The sequence below is a fragment of the Nerophis ophidion genome, linkage group LG18 (genome assembly GCF_033978795.1).
Source record: "Nerophis ophidion isolate RoL-2023_Sa linkage group LG18, RoL_Noph_v1.0, whole genome shotgun sequence".
In the NCBI taxonomy this organism is placed as follows: Eukaryota; Metazoa; Chordata; class Actinopteri; order Syngnathiformes; family Syngnathidae; genus Nerophis; species Nerophis ophidion.
This window is the reverse complement of record NC_084628.1, coordinates 28200218-28225807: the sequence shown is the minus strand read 5'-3', so window position 1 is coordinate 28225807 and position 25590 is coordinate 28200218. Positions and strand designations below refer to the sequence as shown.

The window sequence follows — 25590 nt, the reverse complement described above, 5'->3', positions numbered from 1 at the left end:
TAGGAATGTTTAAAATGGTAGGAATGTTAATAGGAATGTTTTGTTATTAAGGATGTTAATAAAAATGTTAATATATATAAATGTTAATACAAATGTTAAAAAGAATGCTTATACATAATAAGAATGTTCATAAATGTTAATAAAGTGACCTTGTGGGTAGAGTGTCCGACCTGAGGTCGGTAGGTTGTGAGTTCAAACCCCAACCGAGTCATACCAAAGACTATAAAAATGGGACCCATTACCTCCCTGCTTGGCACTCAGCATCAAGGGTTGGAATTGGGGGTTAAACCACCAAAAATAATTCCCGAGCATGGCCACCACTGCTGCTCACTGCTCCGCTCACCTCCCAGGGGGTGAACAAGGGATGGGTCAAATGCAGAGGACAAAATTCACCACACCTAGTGTGTGTGTGACAATCATTGGTACTTTACTTTAACTTAACTAAATGTAACAATGTTTGTAAATGTTAATAGTTTTTAAAAATGTTGATAAGAATGCTTACAGATTTTAATATCCATAAATGTCAGTAAGAATGTTCATAAATTTTAACAAGCAAGTTTTTAAAAGTTACTTAGAATATCCATGAAAGTTATTAATGTAAAAAAAAGTTTAAAAAAAAGTGTATTTAAATGTTTTAATTATGTTCATAAATGTTAATAAGAATGCATTTAAATTTTAATGTTTAGAAGAATTTCCCAAAATGTTAATGTCCATAAATGTTAATAGGAATGTTAACATTTCCATAAATGTTAATAAGAATGCTTATAAATATTAACAGGAATGTTCCTAATTGTTAATAAAAATGTTCATAATTATTAATGTATATAAATGTTAATACAAATGTTAAGATGTTTATAAATGTTAATTGGAAAGTTCATGAATGTTATAATGTAAATAAGAAAGTTATGTTAAGAATGTTCATAAATGCTAATAAAAATGTTAAGATGTTCATAAAAGTGAAAAAGATTGCTAGTAGGAATGTTCCTAAATGTTAATAAGAATGTTCGTAAATGTTAATGTAGATAAATGTTAACAAAATGTTAAAATGTAACGACGTTCCTGAATGCTACTAAGAATTTTTATAAATGTTGATAAGAATGCTTACAAATTGTGATATTCATAAATGTCAGTAGGACTGTTTATAAATGTTAACAAGAAAGTTTTTAAAAAGTACTTAAAATGTTCATGAATGTTATTCATGTATACAAATGTTAAGAATGTTAAAATGACCATAAATATTGATACAAATGTTTATAAATATTGATAAGAATGTTTATAGATATTAATAGATTGTTCTTAAATGTTAAAAAGAATGTTCATAATTATTAATGTACATAAATGTTAATAAGAATGTTAAAAATGTTATGATGTTCCTAAATGTTAATAAGAATGTTCCTAGTTAATAAGAATGTTCATACATTGTAATATTTCTAAATGTTGAGAATTTTCATAAACGTTATGTTTGTAAGATGTTTTTGACAATTGTTAATGTTTGTAAATGTTAACAAGAATGTTTATAAATGTTGACAAGAATGTTTATAATAAATGTTGACAAAAATGTTTATAAATGTTCATATTTATATATGTTTATAATATTCTTTATACATGTTAATGTTTGTAAGAGGTTTTTGACAAATATAAATGTTTATAAATGTTGACAAGAATGTTTATAAATGTTGACAAGAATGTTTATAAGAGTTAAAAAGAATGTTTACAATTGTTAACAAGAATTTTTATAAATGTTGACAAGAATGATTATAAATGTTAACATAAATCTTTCTAAATGTTGACAAGAATGTTTAAAAATCTTAACAAGAATGTTTATAAATGTTGACAAAATGTTTATAAATGTTGACAAAATGTTTATAAATGTTGACAAGAATGTTTAAAAATCTTAACAAGAATGTTTATAAATGTTGACAAAATGTTTATAAATGTTGACAGGAATGTTTATAAATGTTGACAAAAATGTTTATAAGTGTTTATAATATTCTTTATAAATGTTGTAAGATGTTTTTGACAAATGTTAATGTTCATAAATGTTAAGAATGTTAATAAAAGGTTCATAAATGTTAAGAATGCAGGATAATAAAATAATGATAACAAAATAAGAGGATGTTACCTGCAAAGTGTCTGTCTGACGTCCCTCTGGCTCCAAACTTGGTGACCAGTTTGCCGTTGGCCTGGAAGATGAAGACACAACAAGCCTTGTTGTCCACCGTGATGATGTGTCCGTTCTTGTCCACCGCCACGCCTTTGGGACCCATCAGACGACCCGCCCCGATTTTATTCTGAAGTGAACAGATACACATGCAAATGAGACTTTAGTGATATTACAAAGTTGAAATTTTTAGGAGAATAAAGTTGGGACTTATTTTGTGGTAAGTAATGGTACTACACTAGAAAATACCTTATAATTGTAATATTTACAGTAGTAGTCGCAAAGTTGTAACATGAGCAAGAATGTTTACGTGAATTTAATATTACTGCACATTATGAGAAAAATGATTACCAAAAACCTCTGAAAACTAAAAAATCGTTCTTGTGACGTTCCAGCTTTTTGACATGTTATCACTTCATCCCGATTACATTACGACATTTTTTTACTTTACAACTTTTTTGTCACGTCTGCTTCCATCATAATTACGTCACAACCCTTTTTCTGACCCTTTTTTTTATGTTCCAATCCTTTTCTCGCACGTTAGACCTTTACTAAGATTACATTACGACTTTTTTCTCACATGCTAGCGAGCCCTTTATTACGATTACATAACAACTTTTTGTCATGTTAGAGTTTTATCCCGTTTATGTTCTGATCTTTTTCCTCGCACGTTAGACCTTTATTATGATTACATTACGACGTCTTTCTTCCGTTATATTATCTCGTTTATGTTTTGATATTTTTCTCGCACATTAGACCTCTATTACGATTACATTACAACTTTTTTTCTCACATGCTAGCCCTTTATTGCGATTACATTACAACTTTTTCTTATGTTATCACTTCATCCTGATCACATTACGACTTTGTATTACCTTATGACTTTTTTTTGTCACATGTCACCCTCATAATTACATCACGACCCTTTTTCTGACATCTTAAAACTTCATCACGTTTATGTTCCAATCTTTTTCTCGTACGTTAGACCTTTACTAGGATTACATTATGACTTTTTTTCCTCATGCTAGCCCTTTATACCGATTACATTACAACTTTTTCTCATGTTAACAGTTTTATCCCGTTTGTTCTGATCTTTTTCTCGCATGTTAGACCTATATTACGATTACATTACAACTTTTTCTTATGTTATCACTTCATCCCGATCACATTACGACTTTGTATTACCTTATGACTTTTTTTGTCACGTGTCACCCTCATCATAATTACATCACGACCCTTTTTCTGACATCTTAAAACTTCATCACGTTTATGTTCCAATCTTTTTCTCGTACGTTAGACCTTTACTAGGATTACATTATGACTTTTTTTCCTCATGCTAGCCCTTTATTCCGATTACATTACAACTTTTTCTCATGTTAACAGTTTTATCCCGTTTGTTCTGATCTTTTTCTCGCACGTTAGACCTATATTACGATTACATTACAACTTTTTCTTATGTTATCCCTTCATCCCGATCACATTACGACTTTGTATTACCTTATGACTTTTTTTGTCACGTGTCACCCTCATCATAATTACATCACGACCCTTTTTCTGACATCTTAATACTTCATCGCGTTTATGTTCCAATCTTTTTCTCGTACGTTAGACCTTTACTAGGATTACATTATGACTTTTTTTCCTCATTCTAGCCCTTTATTACGATTACATTACAACTTTTTCTCATGTTAACAGTTTTATCCCGTTTGTTTTGATCTTTTTCTCGCACGTTAGACCTATATTACGATTACATTATGCCTTTTTTCTCTCTTGCTAATGACCCTTTATTACGATTACATTACAACTTTTTCTCATGTTAGAATTTCATCCCGTTTATGTTGCGACCTTTTTCTCACACGTTAGAACTTTATTACAATGGCCATGTGACTCTTTAATCCACATGCCCTTTATTACGATTAAATTATGACTTTTTCTCACGTTAGAATTTTATCCCGTTTATGTTCTGATCTATTTCTCAGACGTTATACCTTTATTTGATGGCCTTATGACTCTTTTCACATGCTAAACCTTTATTACGATAACATTACGACTCTTTGTTCACATGCTATCCCTTTATTACGATTACATTACAACTTTTTCTTATGTTTGAATTTTATATTGTTTATGTTGTGATCTTTTTCTCGCACAGACCTTTATTACGACTTCTACCTCACGATAAAATGTTATCCCTATATGTTACAATTTTTTTTCGAGAGCGTTAAACCTTTATTACCATAACATTTTGACTCTTTTTTCACATGCTAGCCCTTTATTACGATTACATTAAGACTTTTTCTCATCTTAAAATGTTATCCCGTTTATGGTCTGATCTTTTTTCTCACAAAGACCTTTATTACGATTACATTACGACTTTTTTTCACGCGTTAGACCTATATTACGATGGCATTACAACATTTTCCCACATGCTAGCCCATTATTACGATGACATTAAAACTTTTTCTCACGTTAGAATTTTATCCTGTTGAGGTTGTGACCTTTTTTTCGCACGGACCTTTATTAGGATTAAAATCCAACTTATTTCTCACTTTAGAATTTTATCCCGTTTTTGTTCTGATCTTTTTCTCACACATTAGACCTTTATTAAGATAGCATTACGACTCTTTTTTCATATGCTAGCCCTTTTTTACGATTACATTACAACTTTTTCTAACGTTAGAATTTTATCCCGTTTATGTTCTGATCTTTTCGTTGCACAGACCTTTATTACGATTACAGTACGACCATTTTCTCTCTTTTTAGAAATTTCCCTGGAATTTTTTCTGAACTTTTTCTCGAGAATTAGATTTTTATCCTGTTTGTGGCCTGTTTTCGGCTTATCCTGTGGGGTTTTCTCTTATGTTAACACTAAATTCCGATTACACTCTGACTTTTTTCCTTACACATTTAACCATTATCCTAATTACAACAACTTTTGTCCTTAAATATTTTACCTTTTTTCTCATAGAAGTGCAACTTTCTTTTTTTTTTTTTTAAGTATTCGGACTTAATTTTCAAAACATTACAATTTTTTCCTCTTCATAAGACGATTATAAGGTTACCATTATGACCTTTTGTGTATTTTACACCATTTATTTAATATTCTATTTCATGCTGGGTGTTTTTACAACTTATATTTCATAATATTCTGACTTGATTCTTGTAATGTTATGACTTTTTCCTCGTAATATTGGGATTTTACTCTTGTATTATTACTTACTGTGTACAATGTTGACTCTTTCGGATGTACTACTTTTTGCAATTCATTCTTTGACTTCAAATGGCAAGATGAGAATACGAAGTTGCAATTTTTACAAGACTTCATGTAGTTTTAGTAATATAGTACAAAATACCTTATAATTTAAATATTTACAGTAGTAGTCGCAAGTTGTAACATTAGCAAAACAAAGTGTATGTTTAAGGTGAATTTATTATTACTGTAAATTATGAGAAAAATGACGACTTTATTCTCGTAACTTTTTCCGGTAATACGCCAACATTTACCTTACCTTAAACTTCCCGTCGGAGGAGAAGATGCTAATCCATCTGTTGTCATAGTCGGCCACGATGATGTCGCCGTTCATGTCCACCGTCACCCCTGTGGGGCGCTGCAGCTGACCCGGGGAGCGACCTCTGACCCCAAACCTCATCTTGAACTGTCCGTCGTTGGAGAAGACCTGAATAGAAGAGGAACAGGTTGTAGAAATAGCACGTTGCTAGCATTAGCGCGAGGCTAACACGGACCTGTATGCACTGGTTGTTGCTGTCAGCCACGACGATGCGAGCGTTGCTGGAGGTGGAGATGCCTTGAAGGTTGGTGAACTCTCCTTTGTCTCGTCCTCTTGTTCCTGTCACCGTGAAACCACATCGGATTGACCCACGCCACTCTTTTTGCCAAAATGGCCACCTGTCGTAGTCCCCTTTCTCAAAGAGGTTGAAGGAGTTTTGGTAGAAACATTGAGGAAAAAAATGGTGTCCCGATAAAACGTTTTCACTTCTGATACGATACCGATATCAGCAGCTTGAGTATGGGCCAATACTAATATTAATCCGATACGATATCAGCAAGAATCATACATTTTTTAAATTATATAGTGTGGAATTTTGGAAAATGGTTTGATCAAGTGTTAAAAATAGAAAAATATTAGAAATGATAAAAAGTGTTACACATATTTAAGTCTAAGTAAATTAAAATTATGCAAGCAAGAAATAAACTGTAATTAATCCAGAATCAAAACTGTGATTAATCTTAATAAAAATGTATTGTTTGACAATATTAAATATATTAATATAAATACCTTTAAATTTGCACTAAAGCGTTGATCAATATTTTGTTCACAGTTACATTAATTACACTATTAACCGATATATTTTGTTATTTTAATTTAATAGCAATTAAATGTCTTACAGTTTTTATTTTGTAAATCAAAAATATATATATTTTTAAATAGTTTAAAATTTTGATGCAAATATTTAAAATCTTTTTTTTGTTTATGTAATTACTTTTTCTAGATTTTAGTGCAGATATTAGCAATTTAAATTGATTGAATTAATGTTAAAACCACAGCAACATACTTTTAAAAAAAAAAGTTTTTTAAAATTAGTTTTTACTTTGAAATCAGGAATAAAATTATTAGTTCCAAATTTAAGTGCAGATATTTGAAATCATATGTTTTTTTTGTCTAAATGTAATTCAATTTCCCATATTTCAGTGCAGACATGAGCAATTTGATTGAACTGAACTGATGTTAAAACTACATCAACATTCTTTAAATAAAATTTATACATTTTAATTTTTTAAATCAGAAAGCAAATAAGTTACAAATTTGAGTGCAAATATTTTAAATTAAATGTTTTTTTTTTAATTACATTTTCCACATGTTGGTGCAAATATTAACAATTTGAATTACATTAGATTGATCCGTGGGAGAATCTATTTCTGTATAGTTGTTTTATTTAGATCACAAATGTAAAACATGTTTATTAATTAGTTCCAAATTTTAGTGCAAATATTTTAAGTTGTAATATTTATTTAACTATTTGTTCCTAATTTTTCATAGATTTGATTAATTTTTATTTTTTAAATCAAATGAATAAGTCCAAATTTAAGGGAAAATATTTGAAATCAAATGTTTTTTTTTTATTGAATTCAATATTCAACATTTTAGTGAAAAAACTAGCAATTCGAATTAATATACTTTTTTTTTTTTTTTTTTTTTAATTACACTGGGTTGAGCCCACTGGAGAATTTATTTTTCATTACATCCATCCATCCATTTTCTACCTTGTGGATGGATGGATGGGGTCGCGGGGGGTGCGGGCGCCTATCTCAGCTACAATCGGGCAGAAGGCGGGGTACACCCTGGACAAATCGCCACCTCATCGCAGGGCCAACACAGATAGACAACATTCACACTCACATTTACACACTCGGGCCAATTTAGTGTTGCCAATCAACCTATCCCCAGGTGCATGTCTTTGGAGGTGGGAGGAAGCCGGAGTACCCGGACGGAACCCACGCATTCACGGGGAGAACATTAAACTCCACACAGAAAGATCCCGAGCCTGGGATTGAACCCAAGACTGCAGGACCTTCGTATTGTGAGGCAGACGCACTAACCCCTCTCCCACCGTGAAGCCCTTTTTCATTACATTTTTGAATTTAATTATATTTTCCACATTTTAGTGCAGTCATTGAACTGAAATCATGTTAAAACCAATTACCATGAATCTTTTTTAAATGGGTTCTATTTTCATATTCAAAATCAGAAATTAAATAATTATTTACAAATTTAAGTGCAAATATTTGCAATCACAAATTTTTTCAAATAAAACTTTCCACATTTACGTGCAAAAATAAACAAATATGTAGATTTGCTTTTGGCTCATAGGACTCCGGAGGCAGTGGACAGGTACCGACAGGCCAAGCGGTGTGCGGCTTTAGCGGTCGCGGAGGCAAAAACTCGGACATTGGAGGAGTTCGGGGAAGCCATGGAAAACGACTTCCGGACGGCTTCGAAGCGATTCTGGACCACCATCCGCCGCCTCAGGAAGGGGAAGCAGTGCACTGTCAACACCGTGTATGGTGAGGATGGTGTTCTGCTGACCTCAACTGCGGATGTTGTGGATAGGTGGAAGGAATACTTCGAAGACCTCCTCAATCCCACAAACACGTCTTCCTGTGAGGAAGCAGTGCCTGGGGAATCTGTGGTGGACTCTCCTATTTCTGGGGCTGATGTCGCTGAGGTAGTTGAAAAGCTCCTCGGTGGCAAGGCCCCAGGCGTGGACGAGATCCGCCCGGAGTTCCTTAAGGCTCTGGATGCTGTGGGGCTGTCTTGGTTGACAAGACTCTGCAGCATCGCGTGGACATCGGGGTCGATACCTCTGGATTGGCAGACCGGGGTGGTGGTTCCTCTCTTTAAGAAGGGGGGCCGGCGGGTGTGTTCCAACTATCGTGGGATCACACTCCTCAGCCTTCCCGGTAAGGTTTATTCAGGTGTACTGGAGAGGAGGCTACGCCGGATAGTCAAACCTCGGATTCAGGAGGAATAGTGTGGTTTTCGTCCTGGTCGTGGAACTGTGGACCAGCTCTATACTCTCGGCAGGGTTCTTGAGAGTGCATGGGAGTTTGCCCAACCAGTCTACATGTGCTTTGTGGACTTGGAGAAGGCATTCAACCGTGTCCCTCGGGAAGTCCTGTGGGGAGTGCTCAGAGAGTATGGGGTATCGGACTGTCTTATTGTGGCGGTCCGCTCCCTGTATGATCAGTGTCAGAGCTTGGTCCGCATTGCCGGCAGTAAGTCGAGCACATTTCCAGTGAGGGTTGGACTCCGCCAAGGCTGTCCTTTGTCACCGATTCTGTTCATAACTTTTATGGACAGAATTTCTAGGCGCAGCCAAGGCGTTGAGGGGTTCCGGTTTGGTGACCGCAGGATTAGGTCCCTGCTTTTTGCAGATGATGTGGTCCTGATGGCTTCATCTGACCGGAATCTTCAGCTCTCATTGGATCGGTTTGCAGCCGAGTGTGAAGCAACCAGAATGAGAATCAGCACCTCCAAGTCCGAGTCCATTGTTCTCGCCCGGAAAAGGGTGGAATGCCATCTCCGGGTTAGGGAGGAGACCCTGCCCCAAGTGGAGGAGTTCAAGTAACTAGGAGTCTTGTTCACGAGGGAGGGAAGAGTGGATCGTGAGATCGACAGGCGGATCGGTGCGGCGTCTTCAGTAATGCGGACGTTGCATCGATCCGTTGTGGTGAAGAAGGAGCTGAGCCGGAAAGCAAAGCTCTCAATTTACCGGTTGATCTACGTTCCCATCCTCACCTATGGTCATGAGCTTTGGGTCATGACCGAAAGGATAAGATCACGGGTACAAGCGGCCGAAATGAGTTTCCTCCGCCGTGTGGCGGGGCTCTCCCTTACAGATAGGGTGAGAAGCTCTGCCATCCGGGAGGAACTCAAAGTAAAGCCGCTGCTCCTTCACATCGAGAGGAGCCAGATGAGGTGGTTCGGGGATCTGGTCAGGATGCCACCCGAACGCCTCCCTAGGGAGGTGTTTAGGGCACGTCCAACCGGTAGGAGGCCACGGGGAAGACCCAGGACACGTTGGGAAGACTATGTCTCCCGGCTGGCCTGGGAACGCCTCGGGATCCCCTGGGAAGAGCTAGACGAAGTGGCTGGAGAGAGGGAAGTCTGGGTTTCCCTGCTTAGGCTGTTGCCCCCGCGACCCGACCTCGGATAAGCGGAAGAAAATGGATGGATGGATGGATAGACTGCATTGACTTTTGCCAAAATGGCGGCCAGCAGAAATGGTGCTCCTCAAAGCGGTTGAAGGAGTTTTGTATAAATTTTGATACAATAAACAACAAACAATTGAACTTTAGCGAGACGTGGACTGGAAAGGAGAGGAAGCGTGAATAACCGACGAGCAATGGCAGATCAACTCACCCACTCTGTAGATGAGCTCGTCCTCGATGGGGTTTTCCTTCTTCTTGGTGGTGCTGTACATGCTGGAGGGTCGGCGCACGGCCTTCTGGCGCACGTGCCCTCCGCCGCCACTCGGGGACTTGACCCGCCTCTTGACGTCGTCGGGCGACTGCAGGACGTCTGAGGGCTTGACGGCCCGCAGGCGGAAGGGACTCCCACGGACGTGCTGCTCGTAGAGCATCAGGGAGAAGGCGTACTCGCCCTCGCAGCGCGCCGTGTAGCTCACCTCGTAGGTGCCGTTCTTGTTGTCCACCACCTCGGCGTCGGCGCACGCCCCCTCCGCCGAGACGATCTGGGCCCTCAGGGTGGCGTTGCCCGTCTTCACCAGCTCGCCGTCCTTGTCTTTGGTGGTGACCGTGACGCTGGTGTGCTGGCCCACCAGCGCGTGTCGCAGGCCCTCGCCGGTGGCCACGCTGGTGTGGCCCACGGCGCCCGTGGTGATCAAGACGCCCAGGTTCTGGATGGAGCGCCGCAGGCCGTCTGTCTCAACCTGGCACTCCAGGTGTCCGTTCTCGTGGGGGTGCTCGGGGAAGGTGTCGCGCGCCAGGGCGCTGACCCGCTCGCCCATCTGCTTCTGGACCAGGAGGACCTCGGTGGCACTGCCGTGACTCAGGGCCTGCTCGGTGAAGTCGCAGCTGCTCTGGATGTTCTCTTTGCCCTGCAGCAGCGACGTCAGCTGGCCTTGGAGTACCTGCCGGATTATTTGGGGAAGCACTCCATTTGTGGGAATAGCATGCCTCAAAGTTCTAAATGTACAGCACAATCCAGCCTTCAACCTCATTTCCTGATATTTAGGCCACATCCCCCCAACTAAACGGTGACCCCTGACCTTCTGCTTGGCGCTGCAGATGTTCTCCACTTCGGCGACCAGAGCGTTCTTGCGCTGATGTAGCGCTTTCTCCAGCTCCTCGAAAGTGGCGTTGATCTCTGTCACGGCGCCGTTCTTCCTGTCCGTCAGCTGTTTGGCGATCTGGTTGACCAGCTCGATGGCGGCCGTTAGCTGCGGCAGTCTGGCCAGAAGAAAATATTTGTTTAATCGGACTCACTGGAACTCTTTAGGGCGCTCCACCCCAAGATGTTGGGGGACAACACCGTCAGAACAGGGGTGTCCAAAGTGCAGCCCAGGGGCCATTTTTAAGCTAATTGTAGAAATGCCACTAAAAAAGACAAAACATAAACAAGTTAAATAAAAGACTAAAGAGGTGAAATGCAAGGAAAGAAAAAGAGTTATTTTATTTAAAACTGTCATTGCTCAAAAAATAATAATGAATCAAAATCAATTCTATGAATTATTGACATATTTAAGGTTAAAATTACCACACAAATATTTCACTTAAAACTTTTTAAGGGTAAATATTGCATACTTTGTGTGTTTTCTTTGACACAAATGTTATAAAACTAACACATTTTTTAAAAATATATAAAAATATTGACGTATTTAAGGTATTTCACATCAAATATTCCACTTTAAAGTATTCTGGGGAGAAAATATTGTATATTTTGTGTTTTTGCCATATAAAAGGGTTTCTTTGACAAAAAAGAGCATTAAATAAAACATAAAATAATAGCTAAAGTTGATCTCGAGATTTAAAAGTTCAAAATAAAATAAAAATAATGTATGACTTGTTATGAGTGGGACCCTTTTGGATCCCAGAGACCTTTAGTGTCATTTTTTCTTAAAAACTGTTATAGCTGAAAAAATGATAATGAATGAAAATCATTGTTATGAATTATTGACCTATTAGGCTAACATTACCCACATAAAACTTTAAATAATAAATAATAATTATAACATAGATCTAAAGTTGATTTAGAGACTTAAATGTTGAAAGCAAAAAAAATTATTTTTGTGGGATTTTTTTTCCCAAAAAGGCTTTGTTCAAAAATAATAATGAATCTGGAGTCCCCTACAAGGTTTCTCATTGTCATCCCATTGGGTTGAGTTTTTTCTTGCCCTGATGTGGGATCTGAGCAGAGGATGTCCTTGTGGCTTGTGCAGCCCTTTGAGACACTCGTGATTTAGGGCTATATAAATAAACATTGATTGATTGATTGAATCAAAATCAATGTTATGAACTATTGACCTATTTATTTTTGTGCTGAAAACAAAGTTTCGTTGTACTTGTGCGATGACAATAAAGACCTACTTTAAGGCTCCAATTGCTTCACATCAAATATTCCACTTTGAATTTAAAAAATATATATATTACATGAATTATTTTTAACATTTTAATGATTGAGACCCTTCCAGGTCCCTGGGGTCAAACTTGAGTGGAAGCCTAAAAGTAAAAAAAAATGTTTACATATTGTTTTGGTTTTGAAAATGAAAAATATCAAATTGCTTTGATTTTTTCAGAGTGTGGGCCTCAGTGGAAAAAGTTAGAGACTATTGCTCAACCTGGGGAAGAACAACTCCTGTACGACAAGCAAGTTCCTGGAACATTCAAAGATGGCTACCAACCTGTTGCGCACGGCGTCCAGCTGGCCCTTCAGCGCCGATTTATGTTGTTCCAGAACATCCCTCAGGGGGACCGTCACATGCTCCCTGTGCTCGCCCTCCGTGCACTCCAAGCACATGGCTGTCTCACACGACTCGCAGTAGAACTCCATCACCTGCGGGTAGGGGAGTGGGTGAGGCTTTCCAGGGTGTGGGCCAGCAGCGTGGCGGCCACTCACCTTGCCCTCGTGGTTGGGACAGGACAGGGGCTGGCTGGCGGACTCCAAGACATTGCGGGAGACCGGCGGGCTGCACTCGGTGTCGCGCTGCAGGACCTCCATCAGGTTGGTGATGAAGAAGTTGTTCTGCAGGGCGGCCACGCCCTTCTCTGGCAGGATGGACGTCTGGCGGCACACCGGACAGGACAGTGTGAGGGACTCGGGGGGGATGTAGTTCTGCAGACATCTTGGAGGAGAAGGTTGAAATTAATGGGACAGGAAGTAACACAAGCTAACGACGACATCATCAACCATTCAAGAGCAATCCAGCCTCGGAGACATTGTTGTCCCAGTAACCATCTTTCATCAGTTTCAACATTGTTGTCATTACATTTGGCCAAGTAAACACTTGAAAACTAACATTTTTGCACAATGTCATGCCTGGAGATGATAAAAGATGATATCATCTTTTGTACGTCCTCATGGACAATATCTTTGTCTTTTTTATAATATGGGCCAACACAATTAGTTTTATTTAATACATCCTACGATGATTATAAGTTTTAGTTAATATCATTGTATTGAATTAGCTATGTTTTTTCAGGCAATATTATTGTATTTAGGTAAATGGTAAATGGGTTGTACTTGTATAGCACTTTTCTACCCCTTTTTAAGGAGCCCAAAGCGCTTTGACAGTATTTCCACATTCGCCCATTCACACACACATTCACACACTAATGGTCGGAGCTGCCATGCAAGGTGCTCACCAGGACCCATCAGGAGCAAGGGTGAAGTGTCTTGCCCAAGGACACAACGGACGTGACTAGGATGGTAGAAGGTGGGGATTGAACCAGTAACCCTCAGATTGCAGGCACAGCCACTCTACCAACTTCGCCACGCCGTCGTATTTAATCAAATTATCTTTATTAGCTATGTTTTATTTTCACTCAATTTTATTGTATTTTTTTAATTTAATCATATTATTCTTATTAGCTTTGTTTTGTTTTCAGTCATTGTTTTTTTGTATTTAATCATATTGTTTTTATTAGCTATGTATGGCTTCCTCCCACTTCCAAAGACATGCACCTGGGGATAGGTTGATTGGCAACACTAAATTGGCCCTAGTGTGTGAATGTGAGTGTGAATGTTGTCTGTCTATCTGTGTTGGCCCTGCGATGAGGTGGCGACTTGTCCAGGGTGTACCCCGCCTTCCGCCCGATTGTAGCTGAGATAGGCGCCAGCGCCCCCCGCGACCCCGAAAGGGAATAAGCGGTAGAAAATGGATGGATGGATGGATGTTTTATTCTCAGTCAATATTGTATTTATTTATTCAATATTCATATAAGCAGTAGAAAATGGATGGATGGATGTTTTATTTTCAGTCAATATTATAGTTTTTATTCATTTAATCTTATTATTTGAATTATCTATGTTCTATTTTCTGTCAATATTATTGTATTTACTCATGTTATTTTTATTAGCTATGTTTTATTCTTTAATAAATATTGTATTATTAACACTATCCTCCTATCATTAGCTATGTTTTACTTATTTTTGGTCAATATCACTGTTTACTTGTTAATACAATTAACGGTTTTATTTCAGTCAGTAACATGAAATTATTAATTTCCTATTGTATTTACTTATTTAATCCAATTATCGTTATGTTTTGTTTTAAGTGAAAATTTTATTTTTCAACATTACCCTATTAGCTGTGTTTTATTTGTTTTTAACAAATATTGTAATAACAATATCCTATTATTAGTGACGTTTACATATTTTTGGCAATATTATTGTATTTACTTACTTATTCCAAAGAGCTATTTTTTTCATTTTAGTCAATATTATTGTATTTTTATTTACTTATATAATATTATTAGCTATAGTATCTATTATTTTTAGTCAGTGTCAAATTGAACAATATTTATTTATTCAGCCCTATAATTACTACCAATGTTTTATTTGTAGCCAATGTTGTATAAACCTAATTCTATTATTTATGGATGCAAATTTTATTTTTTGGCAATATTGTATTATTTTTTTAAATGTTATTAATATTATCTATGTTTTTTTTTCAGCCAATATTATTGAATTAATTTATTTATTCCTATTGCATCATCAACTGTTTTGTTTTTTCGTCACTATTGTATAATCTATATCCTATTATTAGTTATGTTTTACTTATCTTTGTCAATATTATTGTATTTATCTATTCAACCCTATAATTATAAATTATGTTATATTTTAGCCAATTTTGAATGTATTTAAATATATTACTATTATTATTATTTGATGTTTTATTTATAGCCAATATTAGGGGGACAGCATGGCGAAGTTGGTAGAGTGGCTGTGCCACCAATCTGAGGGTTACTGGTTCAATCCCCACCTTCTACCATCCTAGTCACGTCCGTTGTGTCCTTGGGCAAGACACTTCACCCTTGCTCCTGATGGGTCCTGGTGAGAGCCTTGCATGGCAGCTCCCACCATCAGTGTGTAAATGCGTGTGTGAATGGGCGAATGTGGAAATACTGTCAAAGCGCTTTGGGCTCCTTAAAAAGGGGTAGAAAAGCGATATACAAGTACAACCCATTTACCATTATATTGATTTACTTGTATTATTAACAATATTAGCTATTTGGTATTGTATTTACTTATGATTTATTATTTAGTAATTATTGTATTTACATGATCCTAATATTATTAGCCATGTTTTAATAATTTTTGGACAATATTACTGTATTTATTCATTAAATCCAATTATTATCTTAGTTTATTTTAGCCAATATTGTATTTATGTAGTTTTATATTACATATTATTTAGCCAATATTGTATTAATGTATTTGTATTATTAATATTTGCTATGTTTTATTTTGCCATTATTGTATTTATTAATTTAATGCTATTGCACTATTGGATATGTTTTATTTTTAATTATTTTGAATCAATATTCCTTTAATTATTAGCTATGTTTTACTTATTTTTTGAAAATATTACTGCACTTACTTATTAAATACAATTATTAGCTAGATTTTATTTTTAGTAAAATTTTACATTAACATTCCTCTACTTATTAGCTATGTTTTACTATTTTTGACACTATTACTGTTTATTTATTAAATCCAATTATTAGCTGTGTTGTCTTTTTAGCCAATATTCTTGTATTCATTTATGTACTTTTGTATTAGTACTATTTTATTTTCAGCTAATATTGTATTTATAAACGTTATCCTATTAGCTATGTTGTACATATTATTGTATTTATCTATTTAACCCTATCCTTATTAGCTCAGTTTTTTTTCTTGCCAATGTTGTATTTATTTAATGATATGATTATTATCAGCTATGTTTTAATATCCCTGAAATTAACCGCCGCCTATTCCCGTCACCTTCCGGTGGACCTAAGTCCGAGGTACAGGTCCAAAGCCATGTGTGGACTGGGGTGCGGTGCGTACCTCTCACAGAAGGTGTGCAGGCAGGGCAGCACCTTGGGGTTGTGGTAGCGTTCCAGGCAGATGCTGCACACCAGGAACTGTTTGTCGATCTGCCTCACCACCGGGCTGGTGCTCCCGCTCTCTCGCTTGGCCATGGACACGGACATTGGGAGCAACACGCGGCCTGCACGGACCAGAGAGATGTTCCAGGTCAGGACTTTAGAGAGGGCGTCGGCGTGCAGACTTTCAGTATAAGAGCACGAGGAGGAAATGAGTCATGGAGTGGTTATATAAATGTCTGTTTATGAAACATGTCCCTGGGAACAACCCAGGGTCAGGAGATGTTTTCTCTCATACCGAAAGGAGGAGGAACACAGTATTTCTTCAAATTGAAGGCTCTGAAAAAGGTTGATGGTTCAAATCCAGCAAAGCTGCACATCTGTCATATTCCCTGCAACAGGATCAAAGCCTCTCTATGACAGCAGAATCAGTGATCAGCGAGTGTTTGGCACCCTCACTAGCTGTGCTGACACTGGTAATGTTTCACAAAGGATTAGGAAAGTCATTGCATTTGACCTGCAAGTACAAAACCCCAAAAAACAGTTAAGTTGTCACGTTGTGTAAATGGTAAATAAAAACAGAATACAATGATTTGCTAATTATTTTCAACTTATATTCAATTGAATAAACTGCAAAGACAAAATACTTAACGTTCAAACTGAAAAACTGTATTTTTTTGCAAATATTAGCTCATTTGAAATTTGATGCCTGCACATTTGATGTTTCTCTCTTACACACATGTAAGAGGGATGTGTACTATGGCTATGAGTTGTTTTTTTCCCTTGGCCTCAGTCTGCACCCCCTCTCCAGGGCCCAGGCTAAAACCGATTTTTTTATTTTATTTTAATCTTCTATTTTAATCCCCCCCCCTCGTTTACCCGTATCTCATCTTTTTTGTGAGGGGCGCTGGAAGCCGGCAGACCCGTCAGCGATCCTGTTCTGTCTCCCTGCAATGTTTGTAATGGGATTGTGCTGAAAATTGTAATTTTCCTGAAGGAACTCTCCTGACGGAATAAATAAAGTACTATCTAATCTAATCTAATCTAATTGTTTCAAAGAAGCTCGCACAAGCGGCAACAAGACTGAGAAAGTTGAGGAATGCTCCTCAAACACTTATTTGGACTATCCCACAGGTGAACAGGCTAATTGGGAACAGGTGGGTGTCATGATTGGGAATAAAAGCAGCTTCCATGAAATGCTCAGGCATTCACAAACAAGGATGGGGCGAGAGTCACCACTTTGTCAACAAATGCCTGAGGAAATTGTCTGAGAACAACATTTCTCAATTAGCTATTGCAAGGAATTTAGGGATTTCACCATCTATGCTCTGTAATAGCATCAAAAGGTACAGTGAATCTGGAGAAATCGCTGCACGTAAGCGGCAAAATTGAAAACCAACATTGAATGCACGTGACCTTCGATCCCTCAGGCGGTACTGCATCAAAAAGCGGCATCAGTGTGTAAAGTATATCACCACATGGGCTCAGGAACACTTCAGAAAACCACTGTCAGTAACTACAGTTGGTCGCTAAATCTGTAAGTGCAAGTTAAAACTCTACTATGCAAAGTCAAAGCCGTTTATCAACAACACCCATATATGCCGCCAGCTTCGCGTGGCCCGAGCTCATCTAAGATGGACTGATGCAAAGTGGAAAAGTGTTCTGTAGTCTGCCTAGTCCACATTTCAAATTGTTTTTGGAAACTTGGACGTCGTGCCCTCTGGACCAAAGAGGAAAAGAACCACCCGGACTGTTTTAGGCGCAAAGTGTAAAAGCCAGCATCTGTGATGGTATGGGGGTGTATTAGTGCCCAATGCATGGGTAACTTACACATCTGTGAAGGCACCATTAATCCAGAAAGGTACATACAGGTTTTGGAACAACATATCTTACCATCCAAGCAACGGTATCATGGACGTCCCTGCTTATTTCAGCAAGACAATGCTAAGCCACGTATTACTTGTGTTACGTGTGGCTTCATTATAAAAGAGTGCAGATACTAGACTGGCCTGCCTGTAGTCCAGACCTGTCTCCCATTGAAAATGTGTGGTGCAAAATGAAGCCTAAAATAAGACAACAGAGACCCCGGACTGTTGAACATCAAGCAAAAATGGGAAATAATCCCACTTCTAAAAATGTGTCTGCTCAGTTCCCAAACATTTACTGAGTGTTGTTAAAAGGAAAGGCCATGTAACACAGTCATAAAAATGCCCCTCTAACAACTGTTTTGCAATGTGTTGTTGCCATTAAATAAGTTAATGATTATTTGCAAAGAAAAATAACTTTCTCAGTGTAAACATTAGGGCTGCAACAAGGTATCGATTAAAATTGATTATAAAAATAGTGGCCGATTAATTTACTCATCGATTTGTTGGATCCATGCTACAGTATGCTATGCGCTGCGGGTACGTCTCATGAGGTGGCAGTGAGCCGGCCAATGATGTGTCATGTGCAGCTCACGTGACCACGGCGTATCCTTTGCCTGGAAACATTCGAAAAATGTCGGAGAAAAGCAGTACCGTAGTTCAGCGGAGAAACATCTTGAGGATAATGCTTCAAAGGAGAAAAGTGTACGACCTAAGTCGTCCAATGTGTCGGTACACTTGACTTTAAAGACTTCAAAGAAGACCGTTTCCTGCAAAATGTGCAGCATGGGCATCGCGTGGCACGAAAGGACAACATTGCTTCGGGAGCACCTGAAGCGGAGACATGTTGGGGCCGTGGATGAAGGGAAGAACTCACGGTACGTAACTTTAAGTCCAGAGTCCGGATAAATTGATCCGTTGTGTCCGTCTTTGTGTGTTTTTCATCTTTTGTTAAAGAGGAGATTATTTTAAGGCAGCGCAGCACCAACCGTTGTGAATTAACTTTCAGAGTGTTAGGAACGTTTTGGAGAGTGCAACAACTTAATTTTCTGTGTTTTTATGAGTGGCAACAGGCATTCATGAGTTCAGCACGCCATCTCTTTTTTATAAGTAACTTTAACGTTATCCCTTTGTTAGAACGCGGGGCTGATAATGTGTCTGCGGCAGATTTGACTCTGTTTTAAGAGAGAAAACGCATGGTTACCAATTTTGAAATAAACGTAACAGACAAATATCTCAGGTTGGTTTCATGATGGATCAATGTACCCGGGCCCAATAAAGCTACATAAATCTATTTAGACTTGAGTGATGCTTTAGTATAACTAAATGTTATGAAGGTGCTGGAGTATTTCATGCTATTATTCACAGGTAGCCTAAAATGAATCCTTTATTATTCACAACAGTAACGTGTACAATATCTGACCCAATTTTGATCTGATAAGTTACATTTCTGTGTCATTATTGTTGTATGCTGCAACCCCAATGTCCATTTATGTAATTTAGCAGTTTTTTTTTTTTTATGTTGTGGCGTATTTGCCTTTTACGTCAGAGATTATTAATTAAATCAACTAGGTGTGTATTAAGTTACATGTAAATAATGCTACTATGTACATTCATTATGTGGTTTCTCTCATCTCAGAAAGAAACAAGCCAACATTAGCGACTTGGTACAAAAGGAAGGTGTGCACAACAAAGCAAGCGGCTGCATTTACTGATGCAACCTGAATATGTTGCTAACTGACATGAGGCCACTATCAATTGTGGAAGATTAAGGATTTAGACAAATAATTTACATCCTCAACCCTGGTTACACTCTTCCCTCGAGTACCCATTTAACCAAACTGATGGAGAGGAAGTATGAGCAGACATTCCAAGCAGTTTAGACTGACATAAAAGTCACCCACAGCAAATTGCTCTCACTTCTGATGTGTGGACAAGTGTAGCCACCTTGGCAATACATGCCGTTACATTGGAGACGAATGGAACATGAAGTCAATCTGCCTTACGACCATGCCGCTAGAGGAAAGACATTCAGCATCCAACATTGCAGAGTGGTTGGAATAGGTGGTAGCCAAGTTCGAAATTCCTCCGATCAAAATTATTGCTATTGTGCAGGACAATGGTGCACTTTATAAAAAAAAAACATTTTTGTAACATTTGCCTTATTTTATTTGGCAAGTTGAAAGAACATGGTGCCAGTAGGATGTTTTTTTTCCAATAAAATACTGGAAAGGATAGAAATGTAGTTTGTCTCTTTTATGCAATTACTAATAAAAGTAATAATCGACAGATTAATCGATTATCAAATTAGTTGTTAGTTGCAGCCCTTGTGAACGTTAAATATTTTGTCCTTGCAGTCTATTCAGTTGATTTGCAAATCATTGTATTCTCTGGGCTTCAAGGTGGAAGAGGGGTTATTGCGTCTGCCTCACAATACGAAGGTCCTGAGTAGTCAGGGTTCAATCCCGGGCTCGGGATCTTTCTGTGTGGAGTTTGCATGTCCTCCCCATGAATGCGTGGGTTCCCTCCGGGTACTCCGGCTTCCTCCCTCTTCCAAAGAAATGCACCTGGGGATAGGTTGATTGGCAACACTAAATTGGCCCTAGTGTGTGAATGTGAGTGTGAATGTTGTCTGTCTATCTGTGTTGGCCCTGCTATGAGGCGGAAACTTGTCCAGGGTGTACCCCGCCTTCCACCCGATTGTAGCTGAGATAGGCACAAGCGCCCCCCGCGATCCCAAATGGGAATAAGCGGTAGAAAATGGATGGATGGATTGTATTCTCTTTTTATTTACCGTTTACAGAACGTGACAACTTCACTGCTTTTGGTTTTTGTAACATTAATTGGCTTCAATTAGAATCAAATAATTCCACACAAATCACTTCTCACATGTGAGCAACCATTTTTCTTTCCCAAAAATTCCCACATTTCCAAGAATTCTACATTTTTCCCACAATTCTTTCAAACATTCCACTCAGCCTGGACATTCAAGCCAACACTTTTCAAAGCTCACTTTTCTTTCAAATACATTTTTCAACCCATTTCAAGCATTACATAATCACAACATTCAGAACTATTCGGCTATTTTGTATTACCGCAATAATCCCAGTGTTTGGCAACAGTTGTTGTCTATCAAAATGTCTTACTTCCACATTTCTTAACCGAATCAAACCAAGACAAGTAAAAATGGTCTGTGTTAATGTTAACCAATTGCTAACTATTTAAACTACCGGTAGTTTTACAGGTGTATACCTCAGAGTCCTATTTTGGTACTCGACGCATGTAACTTGTTAACATACCACGTTAGGTTGCTATCTCTTTTTTAGGTATACACCTCACAGCCATTATTTGGTACTTGACACATGTAAACTGTTAGCATGCCAACATTAGGTTGCTATCTTTTTTCAGCTTATTTTACAAGTACAGTCATATTTTGGTACTTGACCCATGTAAACTATTAGCGTGCTAACATTTGAGTGTTATCTTTTTTCTTTTAGGCTAATTTTACAGGTATACAGCTCAGATTCATATTTTTGGTACTAGACACATGTTAAGTATTAGTCTGCTAAAATTAGAGTGCTATCTTTTTTGGAAAATTTTACAGGTGTACACCTCAGACTCATATTTTGGTATTTGACACGCGTTAACTTCTAGCGTGCTATCTTTTTCAGCTAATTTTACAGTTGTACATCTGAGAGTCATATTTTGGTACTTGACGCAAGTAAATTATAAGCGTGCTAACAGTAGGGTGCTATCTTTTTTATAGCATATTTTACAGAGCAAACATTAGGGTGCTATATTTTTTAGCTGATTTCACAGGTTTGCACCTCAGAATCATATTTTGGTACTTGTCACACGTTAACTGTTAGCGTGCTATCTTTTGAGCTAATTTCACAGGTTTACACCTCAAAGTAATATTTCGTAACTTGACACATGCTAACTGTTAGCCTGCTATATTTTTTTTAGCTAATTTTACAGGTATGCAGCTCAGGGTCATATTTTGGTACTCGAGACACGTAAACTGTTAGCATGCTATCTTTTTTTTAGCTAATTTACAGGTGTACACCTCATTAATATTTTTACACTTGACACATGTAAACTGTTAGCCTGCTAACATTACAGTGCTTTCTTTTTTAGCTAATTTACAGGTGTCCATGTCAGATTCATATTTTGGTACTCAACGCACGTAACTTGTTAGCTTGCCAACACTAGGTTGTTATTTTTTTAAGGTATACACCGCAAAGTCATATTTTGATACTTGACACACGTTAGCGTGCTAACATTAGGATGCTATCTTTTTTAGCTAATTTCACAGGTTTACACCTCAAAGTAATATTTCGGTACTTGACGCATGTAAACTGTTAGCCTGTTATCTTTTTTAAGCTAATTTTACAGGTATGTAGCTCAGGGTCATATTTTGGTACTTGACACTATTAGCGTGCTATCTTTTTTTTTTAGCTAATTTACAGGTGTACACCTCATTAATATTTTGATACTTGACGCATGGAAACTGTTAGCCTGCTAACATTAGAATGCTATCTTTTTTTAGCTAATTTACAGGTGTACACCTCAGATTCATATTTTGGTACTCAATGCAAGTAACTTGTTAGCTTGCTAACATTAGGTGTACACCTCAAATTCATATTTTGGTACTCGACGCAAGTAACTTGTTAGCTTGCTAACATTAGGGCTCTATTTTTTTAGGGTATACACCACAAAGTCATATTTTGGTACTCGACACATGTAACTTGATGCTAACGGAGTGTTATTTTTTGTAGGTATCACCTCTGAGACATATTTTGGTACTTGACACATGTAAACAGTTAGCCTGCTAACATTAGAAAGATGTCTATTTTAGCTAATTTACAGGTTTAAACTTCAGAGTCATATATTGGTACTCGAGTATTAGCGTGCTAACATTTGAGCGTGAGTACTTGCATCTCATGCCGGCGACCTGTGTTCAAGTCCGAGGCGGAAGGGAAATAGCAGGGTTACACTGGCACGCTAGCGTCACTATTATCAGTGAGTGAGCAGGAAGAGGCTGGGAATACAATTTATATGGGGCACCCTGTCACCAGGTTGAGAGTGTATTTGACCCACAAGGCTTGATTCAAACATTGTTGACCCCCAGTCCTCACATTTGGATCCGTTTTGTGCCTGGCTGTAAAATGTGATGCATGTTGATGTAGGTGCCAGCTGGCTGAGTGGATGACACACATGAACAAGCAGCTGTCGGCCATTGCAGACGCAGCAGTGCGGTCCAACAAAAGCATTCCTGCAGCTCAGCATGCTCGATTGTGCTTACATAAACGTGCTTCATCATCATCATCAGCTCAGTCCTTATTTTTCTGCTCGTTTTGAGGCCCAGTGACTGACCCCCCCATCCCCCGCATCATCCTTTCACTGATCTACAGCAGCTGAGGAGGAGCCACAGCCCCCAAGGCTCCTCCTCTTCTTCCTCGTTTTTTTCCGCTTGGTTCTCCTGGACAGCCTGTCTCACATCGTTACCACTCCGGCAAAGCAAAGACAAACTCCCTGGAACCACGTCCGAGTCGTGCATTCCAACCTCTTCATAGGACGGCTAAAAAAAACACTAAGAAATCTAAAAATAGAGCGATACGGCCTAAAATGGACACATACTGCAGCATCCTGCAACCATGTATTGTTTGTTACTAAAGTTGTCCCCATGCCAATATCTTGCTAACAGTACCAACATCTAATTTGATACCTTTCTAAATAAAGGGGACCACAAAAACAATTATTGTTATCTTTATTTTAACAAAATATGGTCATCATTGCAATCAAATAATAATTTGTCATTAAATAGGATAGTGAACATTCTCTTTGTATTAAGTAAGCAAACAAAAGCTCCTATTATAGATGCTGATATATTGATGATTTTATTATTATGTCAACATTATTCATCTACTTGTTCATTTCCTGTTAATATGTGCTTATCATCATATTTTGGTACTTGACGCGTGTAAACTGTTAGCGTGCTAACATTAGGGTGCTATCTCTTTGAGCTTATTTCACAGGTTTACACCTCAGAATCATATTTTGGTACTTGACACACGCTAACTGTTAGCGTGATAACATTAGTGTGCCATCTTTTTTTAGCTAATTTTATAGGTATACACTTTAGAGTTAAGGCTGTGCGATATATCGAATATACTCGATATATTGCGGGTTTGTCTCTGTGCGATATAGAAAAGGACTATATCGTGATATTCGAGTAAACGTTCTCACGCAGTTGCTTTTAGCTGCGGGCATTACACTACAGGCTTTTTTCCCACCCTTTCTTGTCTCTCCTTCTCACAGAGACATAATACAAGTGCACCTTGTTACATACGTCACATAATGACGCGCGTGCAACGTCATACGCCCCCGCGGAGCAGAGAGGTAGCAGAATGGTAAAGTTAGCTGTGTAAAGTTAGGTGGGAATCGGGTAACAAATGAAGGAAGAATTATTTCCCAAGAAAAACAGCAGGGAGTCCATCATCGGGCGGGGGTCGGGCTTCAAGCTTTGTTACAAAATGTAGCACCTTCTGATAATGTGTAACATCATTTGAAAAGTCACCCGTTAGAGAATGAGGAGTGCTTGAAACTCCGCATGTCAACATCTCTGTTTGGTGCCACACGAACAAAATGCCCAAGCAACTAGTTGCAGATCAACACAGTATGAAACAAATAGTCAACAACAGAAAGAGATAACGTCCGCAGGAACCTACTACATAGTGAGTAGTTCATTTTTATTTGACATTTATTGAAATATCTTGTGTGACATCATGCACAAAAGAGCACTTTATTTGTTTTAAACTATTGTAGTGGCGTCCTGTACAAAACGTGCACTACATTTTAGTGTTGTTTTGATATGTGATCTTACTGACATCATGCACAAAAGTGCACTCACAGCTTGTTTTAAAATGTCTCTGACAATCTTGCACTTTCTGTTTTGGAAATGACATGAATGTTTGTGCCACTGCTTAATAACTGTCAAATACAGTTTTGGTAAATTGACTTTGTTGTGATTTCCCTCTCTGCATGAAAGTTTAAAAGTAGCAGTATGCAGTATGAAGAAGAATGTTTTAATGTAGACACATAGAATCATCATACTGCTGTGATTATATGCAGCAAGTGTTCATTTAGGGCTAAGGCAAATTATCGAGATATATATCGTGTATCGTGATATGGCCTAAAAATATTGAGATATTAATAAAAGGCCATATCGCCCAGCCCTACTTAAGAGTCATATTTTGATACTTGACACATGTTAATTGCTAGCATGTTAACATTAGGGTTTTAGCTTTTATTCAGCATATTTTGCAGGGCAAACTTTAGGGTGCCATCTTTTTTTAAGCTAATTTTACATGTATACACCTTTTTGATTGATTGATTGAAACTTGTATTAGCAGATTGCACAGTACAGTACATATTCC

General features: G+C 37.9%; 1 protein-coding gene across 2 annotated transcripts in view; it reads right to left on the bottom strand.

Moving 5' to 3' along the window:
- LOC133537057 (tripartite motif-containing protein 3-like) overlaps positions 1–25590 on the bottom strand; it is a 42738-nt gene that overhangs the window by 7588 nt on the left and 9560 nt on the right. The window contains exons 2-9 of one of the 2 annotated variants that reach the window (XM_061877899.1): positions 16249–16411; positions 12817–13042; positions 12602–12753; positions 10970–11150; positions 10102–10831; positions 5903–6006; positions 5668–5835; positions 2123–2291 (exon numbers count right to left, since the gene is read on the bottom strand). In XM_061877899.1, the coding sequence (XP_061733883.1) occupies positions 2123–2291; positions 5668–5835; positions 5903–6006; positions 10102–10831; positions 10970–11150; positions 12602–12753; positions 12817–13042; positions 16249–16394 (1876 nt within the window). In that variant the 5' untranslated portion in view covers positions 16395–16411. Of the gene's footprint in view, positions 1–2122; positions 2292–5667; positions 5836–5902; positions 6007–10101; positions 10832–10969; positions 11151–12601; positions 13043–16248; positions 16412–25590 lie in introns of both variants that reach the window. The other variant, XM_061877898.1, reaches the window with a different exon arrangement.